Raw genomic sequence first — 14,404 nt, 5'->3', positions numbered from 1 at the left:
GATTTGGTTTGTAAATGGGCAGTAGGTTCTTGCTGTTGAGGATTTTGTTGAAAGATTCTACCAGGTTGGTCTGACTCTTTGATATGATTGCCCCAGTGCTGTTGACTATGGATGCTGGTTTGCCACTACTTTGAGGATTGAGTAGCGGTGAAGGAACAGGAAGTATTATCCCACTGTTCAGAGTTTTCTGACCCAGGCTGCGCAGACTAACCCCACCTGGGCTGACTCTGGGAGTGGAGACAGAGACTGAGGGCATTGTTGCTGTTTTTGTGATGCTAACACATGTGGGGGAAACTTTAGGTTTAGTGTCCACTGCAGCTTTCTCTTTAACTGAGTTGGCACCATCTACTGTTGCAGCACAAGCATCCTGGGGCATTGCTACTATGGGCGACTGAGACTGCTGTGATAACTCCCTCTTGGATTTTATATTATGATGTTCTGGTGATGGTTTTAAACTATCCACAGCCCTGGTAGTGGCTCTTGCACTTCTTTTAGATGCCACCCCAGTCACGGTCCTTGTAATGCTGCCTGTAGGCATTTTGATTTTAACTTTGAGAGGGCGCAATGGAGATGAAACAGTTTCTCTTGCACTAGCAGACACAGTATCCTCAAATAACATGCCAGCACTGCTATTCTCCTTGTTTACATCTTCCCCATCTCCAGCCATCTTTTCACACTGCTCCTGTGTATCATCTGGCTTGTCCTCTTTGCTATTCTCACTTCCAATGAACTCCTTTTGGTGATGGAAGTCTTCATGGTTGATTGATAGACCTGAGATTGGGGTCAAATCAGGGCTGCTGCTTCTATTGGGGACCACAAGACCTGTCTCACTGGGCGGTGGGCTCTCAGGTGAGTCCCTCTCATCAATCACATGCTCTGGGTATTTCTCTCTTTGGACAGATGAAGAGCCTGTGCTGGCAGAGAGGAGGCAGTTCTCAGAGCTCTGTAGCTGAGGAGCTGTAGAACTGGGAGAAATGGAGGGAGTATGTTGCTCTTTCTCCTCATGAAGTGGTTTAGGTTTTGTAGATTCCAGAGAAGAGAGATGAGGAAGATGTGAAGTGGCTTCAGAAGACCCAAGCACCTCAGACTCTAGTTTTGTTCTGCGTTTAAATTTGGGAGTGGGGGGCATTAAAGATTCTGGGCTCTCCTGAATTACCAGGGGACTTCCTATATCTGGTTCTGAGTCCTCTTCATCTGAGTTCATAACATGCTTAATTCCAGTCATAATAGTCCCATTTTGTAGTAAAGGGCGAGGGGACAGATTACTGAGGAGACAACCTTCTTCCTTCTGAGGGGAATGAGGAGAAATGTAAGGGCTGACAGATTGAGGGGAGGCAGGAGTTGAGGAGATGGGACCGGCACTGGTCGGCAGCTGTGGAAAGAGAAGGGGCTTCAAACTGTTCATGACATCAGTCGTTTGCTGGATTGAACCAACATCAGCTCCTTTATCTCTTTCATTATCATTTAGCATGGACTTAAATGGTGAACTCCGAGACCATGGCTCTCTGTTGGATGCTTCCTGATCTCTGGGGACAGATCCCTCAAAGCCACTGGCAACTTGTGGCACTACAGCAGCATTAGCTGGCAGTTCAGGACCAAGCTGTGAGGTGAGGTCACCCAACTTGACCTGAACCTGGGGGGTTATGCCATTACTTGAAGGACTGTCTGTTTTATCCTGGACATACTTCTCTTCAAAAGACTCAGATCGCACAGTGTTTTTCACAATAACACTGACCACAGGGGGGTCACTTTGGGAGATGGGGGGGCATGGAAAGCATGACGGAGATCCCCTCTCTCTCTCATTTGCATTTGTTCCCCCTTCATCTCGTTCATCCTCTGGACTTGACTGGATGGCCTCTTTTGCATCAATGTCAGGAATGTCAAATGCAGCCAACAAATCGTCAAAGTCTGGGGTCTTCATGTCTCCCATTGCCAGCACAAGTCTCAAAACCTGTCGATCCAACAGAGACATAATAGATAATACAATGTGATTTTTAACCTAATCACGACACATTTGCAGAGCTGAGCTAGAAAAGCCAGTTAACATTTAAATGTGACCGAATCGATAACAGCTTGTATCATAAGAGGCTCGGGCGTGTTTGGTCAAATGCGTTACATGGTGTTCTTATTCTGCTTCATATTTGATGAAGCTGAATAAAAACAAACAGGTCTCAAGATACAACAAAAGTCTGACAAACGTGTTTTCAGTATGACCAACTTAACTGTCATGTTGCAACAAGTGGGTGCTTCTGCTAACGGCTAGCTAAACTTTAGCATTTGTGCTAGCTGCTCTGGCTAACATCAACCGCCCAAGTATCCTGAAGTAGTCAACAGTATAATTAGACTAGTGTAACAGTCGGCCAGTGTGGACCTAATATATTATGTGTAATGCGAGTTATGTTTTTTGTAACTGAATTAACATTACCTCACGCTTGCATTTAATTTCAGTTAAGTTACCTGCTAATTAGCGAAGTTGGTTCCGGACTTCCCTCGCGGTCGCCTACGTGTGCCGTCACCAAATCCCGCGACAGTGACCTTTTAGGGTCTTCCCACGTGTTTACATTTACCGTTCAGTGTTGATCAACTATAGGCGTCCCACGAAATCATACGAGAATGTTACCTTTTCAAACAATATTTCGGAAAATACAGCAAATAAATAATTTTGAATACAAGATGTACTTTCTTGTGTGTATTTACTGCGACTAGAAGGACTAGCCTACCAGGGAAGGTTTTACTACTTGTTTTTATTGTAAATCTGGCCAGATTGTAAAGATTATAAGCACTTTCCTGCTGTCAAACTCTTAAGAGTTTTTTTGTATTGTTATTCTATTGCTACTGTCAAACCACATCCACCTGCTTTTAAATTGCATGAATATATAGTTTCCATTTCCTAGTCTCATCATGAGAAAGTTATAAAATGTACTAGTTTGGTCCAATTATTATCTTCCAAATTTTACTGAATGTAATAGGTTTACTGTGTCTCATGTTACGGCTGTTCAATACAGGGCATTGAAAATAACCGTTTTAACTAGGTAAACTAGGTGAAAGCATTAATTTTTTGTCAACCACTGTTAATACTGTAAAGATTAAACTGTTACAGCTATCACAGCTGTAAGGCATCAGGTCAAGCATCAGATGAATTACCATCTGGATTCTGTAAATTTATTGAGGAAATCTGCCCATCTTACTGAGTCATTATATTACAAAGGATTCAAAAGTAAGCATGTGGAAATCAGAATAGGCCCTAAAATCAGAAAAGGCAAAGGCTGTTTACAGTTTATACAGCTACATTAAAAAAGGTGAACAAAATGCTTACGGTAGGAGAGTAAATATGTTACTGTGAACAACATGCAGTGCAATTGTCAGCTCTTGTAATTATCATATCTTCAGTTCCTCTCTGAACATTTATTTCTTTTTCTCCTCATCTTTCTTGGTATCAGGTTTAGGCCCCGTCTGGGAAGCCAGAGAGCCCATGGCATTACGAATGGCCTCATTGTTGGGGTCGACTCCAGGAAGGTTTTCCAGGACACTCTGAAGGAAGTCTGGATCTTGCATAACATCATAGTCCTCTTCATCCTAGACATGGATAAAAACATCATTATCTTTACCAAGCACATTTCAATCTGGTGAAAATGACAAATGTGAAGTAGTAAAGGCTTGTGCTTACCTTCGCCTCACTAGAATCCATGTCAGCCCCAGTGTCCATGTCCTCAGCACCAAACTCTGCAGGAAAAATGGAACAAAATGTTGACTGAGCAAAAAAGAAAGAAAGAAAAGTGGTCATTTTTAACCTTGGATATGTCGCTGTCCAAAAAGCAAAAAGCTTGCAATTTCATGCTGCATTGTGTGCACATCAAATACACTGCAAATATGGAATGCAGACTAGCAAAGACTGTTCATGTGAGCTGTTTAATGGTTAATCACAAGATGAATATGTGTTTTTGAGGCAATAAAGTGTCCACCTGGCAGAATAAATTGTATGAATTGTATTAGTGTCAATACAAATACCCCAATGAGATCAATTCCAGCATCTTCAAAAAGCAGTTTTATATTCACATTACTATAATCAGCCATATCTAATAAAAGGGATATATACTCTATATTCTGGGCCCGGTTTTTCAAAAGGTTTAATCCGGATAAAATTGATCCGGATTCAGTAATCCTTTTTTTGCGATCCGTGATCACGTAATCCAGCTTACTTCTTGAGCCAGTTTTTCAAAGCAACATCGGATTGGATCAATCTGATCCGGATAGGAACTTTTCAGGATCACCAAATCTGGATAACCAGTGCTCAAACAGGATAGGAAATCACAATGTAGAACTATAGATATGTAAAGAGCAACAAGTAGAATAGCCAGTGTGGGGTCAATATACGTTTATTATTATTTGAAATGAAAACACACACATTTAAAAGAAACTAAACACAAGAAAAACCCCACCCCATCCTCTTCCAGCAGTCCGCTCATCTGAGACCTACAACACAAACACTGTACATCGAGGATATTTATAACAAGTTTCAAATATAGATGTATTGAATTAAGAAAAGTGACCTAATGTCAAATACTCCACACTAATTTCAGACTTCCTCATCTGATGTGGAGAGACCAGCTTGTCTGAGCGTAGCCTTTAGGAGGCGGATCTCAAGTCTGGCCTTGGTTTGCTGCAGTTTGGTCAGAGTCAGTTGTTCCTCTGCCAGATGAAGCTGTGCTTCTGCCCTTTCAGTCTCTTTTTGCAGAAGTGCCTTGTAATCATCATCTTTGTTTGATGAAGGGCGCTTCAAGCCTTTGCTCTGAGATCCTGTGGCAACTACCACTGGCTCAACCAATGAGGATCCAGCTTCTTCCTCAGGAACAGAGCTGAGATTCAATATAAATACGCTCTCTGGATCAGCCTCAGGAGGAACTGGCAGATTCACCTCCTCCTCCTCAATCCAAGGCTCGCCATCCCCTACAACACCTTGAATACCATGGAGAGCTTGCGACTTCTCACCTCCAATGATGTCGAGGACCACATCTGTGTAATCCCCCCTCTTAAATGGCTTGTTGCCTGTTTGTGGGTTTTTGGCTTCAGCATGGTCCTTTGTTGCCCTGGCCTTAAGATTCTTCCACCGCAATTTGATTTGGTCTGTGCCTCAATTGAACACAAGCCACACCTATCACAGGTTTAGGTTTTTGTCCTCGCAAATCATTTGACAGACACACAGGACTATGCTCAAGCAGTCAATCTCATCATTATTGCCGGACTATGAATATCTCCAAGTATTTATTGTGTTCATTAGGCATATGCCAATATAAAACTTCAAATGGTCTATATTATCTCAGATTAGAGAAATATGATTCCCTTATAAATTAATTACAAACATGGTTAACCCAAAATAATACACATTATTTTTAAATGCAAGTGTCAAAGTTATGTAATGACAGCACCACCTTCTACTATGACCTCAATAATAAAAATAGAATTTATTCATTTATGACAATTTCACCAAAAACTGAAACATTTTGAGCTTCATAAACAGATGTTAAGGTGGAAGTGTTGTACTGAATTGCATACATTTGTACAGGTGTACCTAATAAAGTGGCCGGTCAGTGTAATGTTACTCATTCTGACACCTGTCATCAGGGATCCACAGGTTAATAATTGAACATCAAATGATGTGCATTTTCAGAGCAATAATCATGTACTGACAAGTGTTGCCATCGTGCCCCCCCACCCCCACTCCCTGTATTGCAGGGACAACACAGAGGAACTTGTAGAGCTGTCGGAGGATGAGCGCAATGAGCTGATGAAGAAGGAGAGCAGTCGTCTGCTCAAGACTGGACACCGTGTCAGCTACTCGCCACGCAAGGAGAAAGCCCTCAAGATCTACCTAGACGGAGGCCCTGCCAAGGACCCAGGGCAGGACTGAGGCACCGAGAAACACTTCTGGTTATTTGAGGCATCTGGCTGCTGTAGCAGAGCAACCAGACTTCGGGACTGTCTCAGTGTCAGGCCTGATAGTGACTTGAACATCAAGCAGTTTTGTGAGGCTGACGTGTGCTCACCCTCCATTCTGGATCCTAAGACTGGCTCAGAAACCTTATTGTGCACTATAGTGTATTATATTGTAAAGTTTAAAGGGAAGTACAGAAGCTATTCATTATGGAAAAGAATCAAATACTATATTGATAAATGAATGCAGAGATGTTAGGACTGTGAAACTGGGCTGGAAGGCATCCATCCTATTTAAGTCTCCTGTCTCCTCCTATGTCAATCTCTTTCACACTTTTTCCCCAGCATCATGTTTCTCTTTTTGTTTTGGACATAGTGTTCTGATCCATCTGTGACCATCTTCTAATTGCATATGCTCACGCCTTGTGATCGCTTTATTAGAGAAATTATTCTTATCATACAGTACATTGTTCACCTCCCTTCAAGACCAACAGTACATGACTTACCCAGCCTTACTCAGCCTCACCTCTTGTGGCGAAGCTGCCTGGGCACTCTCTGTGGCGTTATCATTCATTCACAAATTTGATGAATCAAAAAAGCAGCAATTAAAAATTTGTAAACAGGAGGTTGTTCCTGCTCCTATAATGCCAGAGTAATATGCTATGGGTTGTCCCTACTGTTGCTTGTTTTCATAACATTTTGGGCATGGAATCCACGCTGAATCCACCCTTCTGATGGGATCAGTTTAATCCAGATTTTCTGGATCAAAGTGATCCAAATCCTACAAAAAAGTTCTGAAAAACCCTAAATGAAGGTTTGATCCGGATCAAAACCAAGATTGGATTACATGATCTAATCCGATTATGTAATCCGTTTCTTCTTTTGAAAAACCCATTTTCAAGATTTGATCCAATCCGTTATCCAAAATCCTAGTGGATTACTTTTGAAAAACCGGGCCCTGGAGTGTCTTCATTTGTTCAAGACTTATTTTAGATTCAAGAAACAAACAATGCAAAGACACATGCAGAACACTTCTAAGTTGAAAACACAAACTTGATTGTCTACTTTCTCTACCATGACTTTAATGTAGTATAGCACCAGCAAGAAAAGTAAATAAGTGTGTTAATGAAAATGATGTATATAAGAAGGCTCCTATAAGTGGATTAATGTGACAACAGCTTAATCTCTTGAAGAAACTAGTTTTTTAGACTTAAAATCAATGTGGTGAAAGAGGAATATATACAAAAGGTCTGAAGGCCCTGCTATAAATAAAAAAATAAATTATGCATCTTATAATGTTGTGATGTATCCTGAATTCAGTAAATTCAAAATCCATATTTAACCTGCTCCTGCTCCCTGCATGGACATCTGCAGAGCATAGGCAATCTGTTCATCCTCAGTCATGCGGCTGAAGTCTGGCAGAGCAGGTGTGGACAAGTCTGTATGTGGAACGGACATCTTCAACAGGGCAGCTTCAGACTCTGCAATGGAAGGAAAATTAGCCACATGAACACACTCATATTCTGCCCATCATACTGACAGAGACTAGGCAGAAATGGACAGCTATGATAGTAAATCAAGTTGGTGGACATTTCTCTAACCATCTGCAGCAGGAGAGGAAATGCCAGCTTCAGCAGCTGATGCAACAGCAGCTCTGCGAGCTTCATCCTCCTGTCGTTGTCTCTGCTCCTCCATAGACACCCGCAGAGCCTTCAGAAAAAAAGTGAAAGAAAACAATGAAGGAATGAATGGACCTGATATGTGGGGTTTTTTTCAAGTTGACCTTAAAAATGTTTGATCTTATTTGAAATGTGTATTTAAAGCATCTGAAGTCTGCATTGCTCTAAATCCCAACAATAAAGCAAATAAAATGACATGATAAACAATTAAGAAAGAATAAAAAGAATGTGGTATAGAAGTTGGTTGTGAAAAAACAGCAATATGGATGAATAATCCCAAAGACTTTTACAGGCAAAAAAGAAAAAAATTATTGAATTATACATATGGTAGTACAATGAATTATTATGGCTTCTTTCTTCTAATCACTTACCAAGGCCAGCTCTGGGTCTGCACTAGGATCCACTCCAAACTCAAAGTCACTGGCACCCAGGCCCAACACTGCACCTCCCTCTCCAGCCAGGATGGGTGAGGACAGCAGGGCATCAGCAAGACTAGGGCCAGGCGGCACCGTGACCAGGTGAGAGCCTGCTCCCTCTTTGCCATTCAGTGTGTTGATGAAGGCTGTCAGCTTCTCTGTGTTCATCTCCTGCAGGGATGGGAAAGAATGAGTATTGGTAAGCACATGGACAACAGTGTAAATAAATAAAACAATATAAACAATAGCACATTAGATTTTCAAGAAGCTGAGGGAGAGTGGAGCTTTGATGAAAAAATACCTCCTCTCCAAAGTTAATGACATCCACATTGACTTTTTCTTTCTTCAGACGTTTTGCCATTTTGACCAGCTACAAGAAAATAGACATACTTCAGTTCTGCCCCAAACACTACATTTATTGGAGGCCTGGTCAGACATATAATATTAGTACACTGATGTTATGCAGATGAACAAATGCCTGTTTGATGAAGAGTGTTCATGAAGGAAGCACTCAGTAAACCTGGAAAATCTTTTTTACTGTGTTAGTCCATATTCAAGACTTGAAGAATAGTGTGAAGATTAATGCGTTACTATAGTCACTTTCTATACACAGCAATTCTCAAAGCACACTATTTATCATACAATGTATTTATCATAGATTATCTTTATAGTCTGTTATTGTTAAAAGTCTCCTCCATGATTACATGACAACTAATGACATGCAAACACAATGATTTATGTTAGAATGTAGCTCACTTCTTTTTCGTTGTCCTCCACTGGGCTGCCAACAAATGCAATGATGCGCATCTTGTGGTTTTTGCCCTGTCTGTGCTTCAGTGCCAACTACAGACAGAAAGAGCAAATGAAGACCATATGAAGTGACCAAATGCATGACAAATAAGACAATAGATCTTTTTCCACCACAGACATTGAAGGAAAACCACAAGTGTAAATTCACAAGATAACAAATGGCAGGTGCCCAATTTAAGGTTTCTTCGTGTTTTAGATACAAGCCTATTTATATTTAGAGTAGTAACTTGAACTGATTTCTCCACATGTTGTAATGTTCCTAAAATTCAGTTCACAAATCTCAGCTGTTTTCAAGCCCCTATATTGGTCTCCTGCAGGAGCAAGAAAATATTGTACTTTATATTACACTGTGTATACAGAAAAAACTAACTCACATGTGCCACCCTGATGCCAGTGCAGAAGCTGATGTTTCCACGAGGCTGCACAGCATGCAGCTTTGACAGTATCCTCCCCGTGTCTGGAGTCAGTGTGGTCAGCACCTCACAGTTGCTGCACAGAGACATGACACTTGTGTTAATAGATTATCATATTTTAAATGTCAGTACACTAATTCAAAATCACTGCCTCTTACTTTGCCATGGTGATGAGGCCCACATTGTTTTCAGGGTTGCTGCGGGTCTTGGAGTGACAAACAATATTAACTGCATCCTGCTGAGCCTGTAGCCTGGTAGGCACAAAGTCCCCATTTCGCATGTACTCGCTATTGTCCACACTACAGAAAATGAACAAAAAATATAATTTATATAGACTGGACAAATATTGGTTGTTGGGCCAATATCCATAACGATATGTGCAACTGATGAGAAAACAGTGACACATAGCCTAAAGAAAGTAGACACTGCAACAAATGGTCAGTTGACAGGGTACTGATAAATGATGAATTGCTGAATTCATTTAAGAAGCAGAAGTACCAAACATTTAGTGATTTCACCCCCTCAGAAGCAAAGATTTGCAGATTTATGTTGTTTGACATTGTTGTGAATTTATATTTCACGGTCTTGGACTGGTGGTTGGACAAAACAAACAATGAATGAGTAACTTTGAGCTTTGTGAAACTGTAATGACAATTTTTCGCTATTTTATGCTATTCAATTGATAAAACCATTAGTGAAAACAAGACCAATGGATTAAACTGTAATAAAAAAAAAATCGACGTTGCCCAAACTAATATAATGAATACACAAAACAATATTCCAGCAGTACACTGGTACCTTATAAAATCCACATATTACTTAACAAAACAAACTTTTCTTGTTGTGTAGTCTCTCTATTTGTATCAGAAAGACGGAGTCTACTTGTAATAGCTGAGTAAAATCTCAGCTTGATTTATTAACTTATGTCAAATAAAGGCAACAGCTGTGTTTTGACAATGAGTAATGAGATTATTTTAGCTAGCTAATGCTAACGTGCTAAACAAAGCCAATTAATGGCTTAATTCAACGTGTATTCAACGTGAGACTAAATCTGCTGGCTCCCACAAACTACGCTGTTTTGCGTTAACGTTAGCAGACACAGAACTTGTTAAACTTATGTAACCTGGCTAAAAAGATGTTGGTTAACTCTCTGCTGAAAGCTCCTTCTAGCTAACGTTAGCCAACGTTAGGTTTCTCGAGTCCGGAATAGCTCTAGTAACCTAAATACTTTTTTTTTTTAACATGAACAAATGGTTTTCGGACAGACGGCATGAAAAACACACGTATTGAATTTATCAAGTGACAGTCTATTTTGAATAAAGCTGGTATTTTACATTTTTACTTCTAACTCCTTACCAGACCATAGTACTTTCAAGCACCATCTTGATGTCTGCAGTTTGCTACGTCATCGTGATGGTTTGTGGGTAATGTATGAAAGATAATGTGGAGGAAAAAAGACACTGAGTTTCATACGATGTTATGACTATTAATATTTGTAATATATGAATAACTGTGGGGGACAATTAGCTCCAAAAGGTATAAAGACTTCAATGACATTTTATAATCTCTATGGGCAAATTACAGCCTATATTTTGTTTCTTTTTGTGTGTGTTTTTAAGTGAAAAGAAGTGAATACAGCACTTATAACAAGCAGGCCTTTGAAAATTAGCCTTTCTTAAATTTTTACTGCACGGCTACTTTTATTTCAAAAACATGAAATATTAAACAGTAATTGTGACATATGCAAATGTTTGCACATCCTACTAAGTACTTCATAAAACCAAAATAGTGCATACAACTTTAGCTTATCAAATTGTCTTATATGTTTTGAATCAGTGGCATGCACATTCTCCAAAGGCTAAGGATAAAGGTGAAAAATGGGCACCTATTTTTCCTCTCAGGTGTGTGGAAATTGTAACAAGAAAAGATAAAGCAGACACTGATAATATAGTATGATAGACCTACTGTACTTCCAGAGCTAGTACATCTGTTCAGGCTTTTCTCTTTGTCACACAGCAATGTGCTCTTAATTCAAAGGATGTAATCAGGACTACCTGGTGTTCAGGAAGTGTCCACTGACTTCCTGATGCTTTCATTTCCTCCAAATCCTTGGCACTCAATGGGTGAAACCCATTCATTTATCATTCCTTGGACTGCAATGGACCCAGAGGTTGTTTGAGTTCACTATAATGAAGGACATCCCAAAGCTCTTATTGGTGCTCTGAGGTAAGGTTGTTTCATGTCAGTTAAAATGTGTTTCCTTGATTCCTTTCCTTGTAGTTTCTCCTTGTATCTTAGGTGACACGTGGAAAAGATGCAAGTGGAGGGAAATGTGGATGAAACTAGAGGACATGGGATTCACCTAACAGGTGCCACCTTGCACTATGACAACAGGTTGACTCAGCTGTGGGTCTGACCAGCAATCCACTCAAAGGATCAAGATCAGGCAAACATTTTTTTAAGCAAATCAATTAGTCCGCATGTGGCAGACACTTAACCTGAGTAATGCATTTAAATGAAGTTTTTGGAGTAAACAGTCACAAGCAGACTGATGGATGAAGACAAATAATTTAACAAGGTAGTAAACAGTGAGTTAAACCCTAGTTGCTGCATTTGTCATAGCAGTCACTGTATCAGATGCATGTCCTCTAGAGATTATTAAAATCTCTTCAAACAATTACACTATGGTATACTTTTTAAAACACTATTCACAAATCTAGACAGGTAATAAGAAACAGGGACACAAGCCAAGATTTAAAAAATATGTTTAATCCTTTAAAATCAAACATGAAAACATCACCACCACATAACTGAAATATGGTAGGAGGAACAGGCAGCACATATTGCATGAGAAGGCATTTCTGTGACTCCTATGTACATATGCACAATTCATACACAGTAAAAATATAGTAATTGAAGCATAGAACAACCAGCAAGGCGGCTCATGAGCCATCTGAAACATTCATGTAGAAAAAGCATGGGCGACCCATGAATTGTCATGGAGAGAATATATCATATCACAATCTAAACAGGAAATATAAAAAGTGAATCTGTCAAATAGTCCCCCTTCACAGGCAATACACACTATAGTTTCAACCATCCTTCTGTCAGTATACATACGATCATCTAAAGTACAGCAAACAATCATAGAAATAAATACACTTTTTAGAGATGACAGGTGGCAGACTGTGGTTCATATTGCATTACTTCAAATGTAGTGTAGTGTCTACACTGAGTGCACCGCCCTTTACACATCAAAGGAAGATGTTTCTTTAGTGCTGTGGGTGTAACGACATACATAACCAATCTGCATCCAGCAATTACACAGTACCACCCATTTTAAATAAAAAAAAAAAGTTAACATAAAACATCAAAATCTAAGTGTCACAAAATATAATATGGAAGTTTCTGATTAATCTTTTCTTGGAGTGTTTTTCTTTGGTGGCTGTTGCTCTCAGCCATCTAAATACGACTGTGATGTTTGAAACGTTCAATATTTTACATTACAGCAAATACCAAAAATACTTAAGTTATCAAGTACATTATCCCAGCTACACACAGGTGGTAAATAACGGGTTCTATGAGAATTGAACTTGAATCTCACAGGAACAGAAAGTTAAATGAAATGTCTTGGGATACAAGGTAAGCCAATTCTTTGAGGAAAAAGGTTATCTTTACAGGAACTAGGTTTGGGTCAGATAGAACCTATCAGACATAAGTTTAACAATAAAAAAACTCCAGTTTAATATTAGATCCTTGAAACACAGGTCAACCCAGTGTTATTGCCATATACATATCAGTTCACACAGTTGTGCAGGAGTGTCTGATTTAATTCTCATATTAACTATTTCATGTTAACTTCCACAGGAACTCCCTACTCGTCTTTGGTGCCATGCCTGGCTTACAATACAAAAGACTCAGTTCTGAATCCTCCCCGATGAGATGAGCAATTTTCCTTCTGTCTATATTCACAGCTCACATTCCCCCTTCTCCCTCTCTGCTGCACAGACCACATGTGCCTAACAAACATAAACGGCAATTATTTCAATGGCATTATGTCTAAGCCATTGACTTGCTACAGTCAGTACTGATTTGTGTTTCTGCATCAGAAATATCCCGGTGGGTAAAAAGCTTTGGGCCAACTTCAGTAGCTTTAGTGCCCTAAACAATAAGATAATCACAAAACAGTTTTGTGAAAACAAAGCTCAATATTTATGAAGAGCCAACAAAAGATTTGTAATATTACATACAACTGATGATTGTGTCATTTCAGTAACCAGCACAAGTGAATAATGAGAGGGAAACCAAGGAACTGAATGCTTGTTATTCACATAAGTGAAGGGAGAGTACTAGTGTTTGCATTAAAATCTGAAATTTGTTTAAAGCCTGACAACTGACTGCTTGGTCCAGACACACAAATGGCAGTTTGAGGACTTCAGCTGTAGTGATAAGGCAGTGACTACAACACTAACCTATACAAAATGTCAGTTATACATCACACGGTAGCGAAGGGACAAACATGTAGAAGCCCAAATGTGACAAGACAATGGACAGCAGCTTGAAATGATTCCTCTTCCATTAATTTAACTCCAGGACTTCATGTAACAGCCTCTACTGGCCAGCAAAGCTGTCGACAGCTCTTCTCTTTGTATTCATTTATGCTTGAGCACATATGGTCACATCAGAGGGGAGGTCTGCAGGGCTGTTCAAATGTGATCTGCTATATTAATAAGAGACACTATACATAAGAAAAACACTGTAATGTACATTCAGCAGTGGCAAGATCTATTTGGACCTTTGCAGCACCACTGTGGCTTCCAGCAGAATAACTTAAAACATGAAACACAATTACCAAACCCTTCGCCGTTTCTAAATCTGGCTTCAAATACTTTGTCTACATTCAGTAAATGAAATGCATACAGGTTTGGAGAGTAGACAGCAGCAAGTGTTGATTTGAAAATGACCATTGATTGCTCAGAGTTCCCCCTGCTTGCAAGGGCTGTTGAGGGGAAATGGATGTGCATTAACAGGAATACTGGGAGTGTGAGTCACGAAAATGTGAACCCGCACAAACTGTGCAAGAACCCGCAGGAAAATACTCACTCCTACAAACGCAGGCTATACTCTTCAATTGCTCTTAAGTGTTTGCGTTCCT

At 39.9% G+C, this 14,404-nt stretch overlaps 2 protein-coding genes across 2 annotated transcripts in view; both read right to left on the bottom strand.

The window, feature by feature from the left end:
• Window positions 1–2,549, bottom strand: part of znf687a (zinc finger protein 687a) — a 9,796-nt gene extending 7,247 nt beyond the window's left edge. The window contains 2 exon segments of the mRNA XM_020607186.1: window positions 2–1,951; window positions 2,458–2,549. Of these exon segments, the coding sequence (XP_020462842.1) occupies window positions 2–1,930 (1,929 nt within the window). The 5' untranslated portion in view covers window positions 1,931–1,951; window positions 2,458–2,549.
• A 591-nt stretch (window positions 2,550–3,140) lies between these two features.
• LOC109964116 (26S proteasome non-ATPase regulatory subunit 4-like) lies at window positions 3,141–10,706 on the bottom strand. The gene is made up of 10 exons (XM_020607187.1): window positions 10,606–10,706; window positions 9,408–9,548; window positions 9,211–9,325; window positions 8,783–8,869; window positions 8,328–8,396; window positions 7,982–8,197; window positions 7,533–7,641; window positions 7,275–7,412; window positions 3,668–3,723; window positions 3,141–3,576 (listed from the first exon to the last, which is right to left on the bottom strand). The coding sequence occupies exons 1-10, from the start codon at window positions 10,629–10,631 to the stop codon at window positions 3,406–3,408; spliced, it is 1,128 nt and encodes a 375-aa protein (XP_020462843.1). The 5' UTR covers window positions 10,632–10,706; the 3' UTR covers window positions 3,141–3,405.
• Window positions 10,707–14,404: the final 3,698 nt, after the last annotated feature.

The sequence above is a fragment of the Monopterus albus genome, unplaced genomic scaffold (assembly GCF_001952655.1).
Source record: "Monopterus albus unplaced genomic scaffold, M_albus_1.0 scaffold84.1, whole genome shotgun sequence".
NCBI classification, from domain to species: Eukaryota; Metazoa; Chordata; class Actinopteri; order Synbranchiformes; family Synbranchidae; genus Monopterus; species Monopterus albus.
Note: the sequence above shows the minus strand (reverse complement) of the source record. Positions and strands in the feature narration are given on the sequence as shown.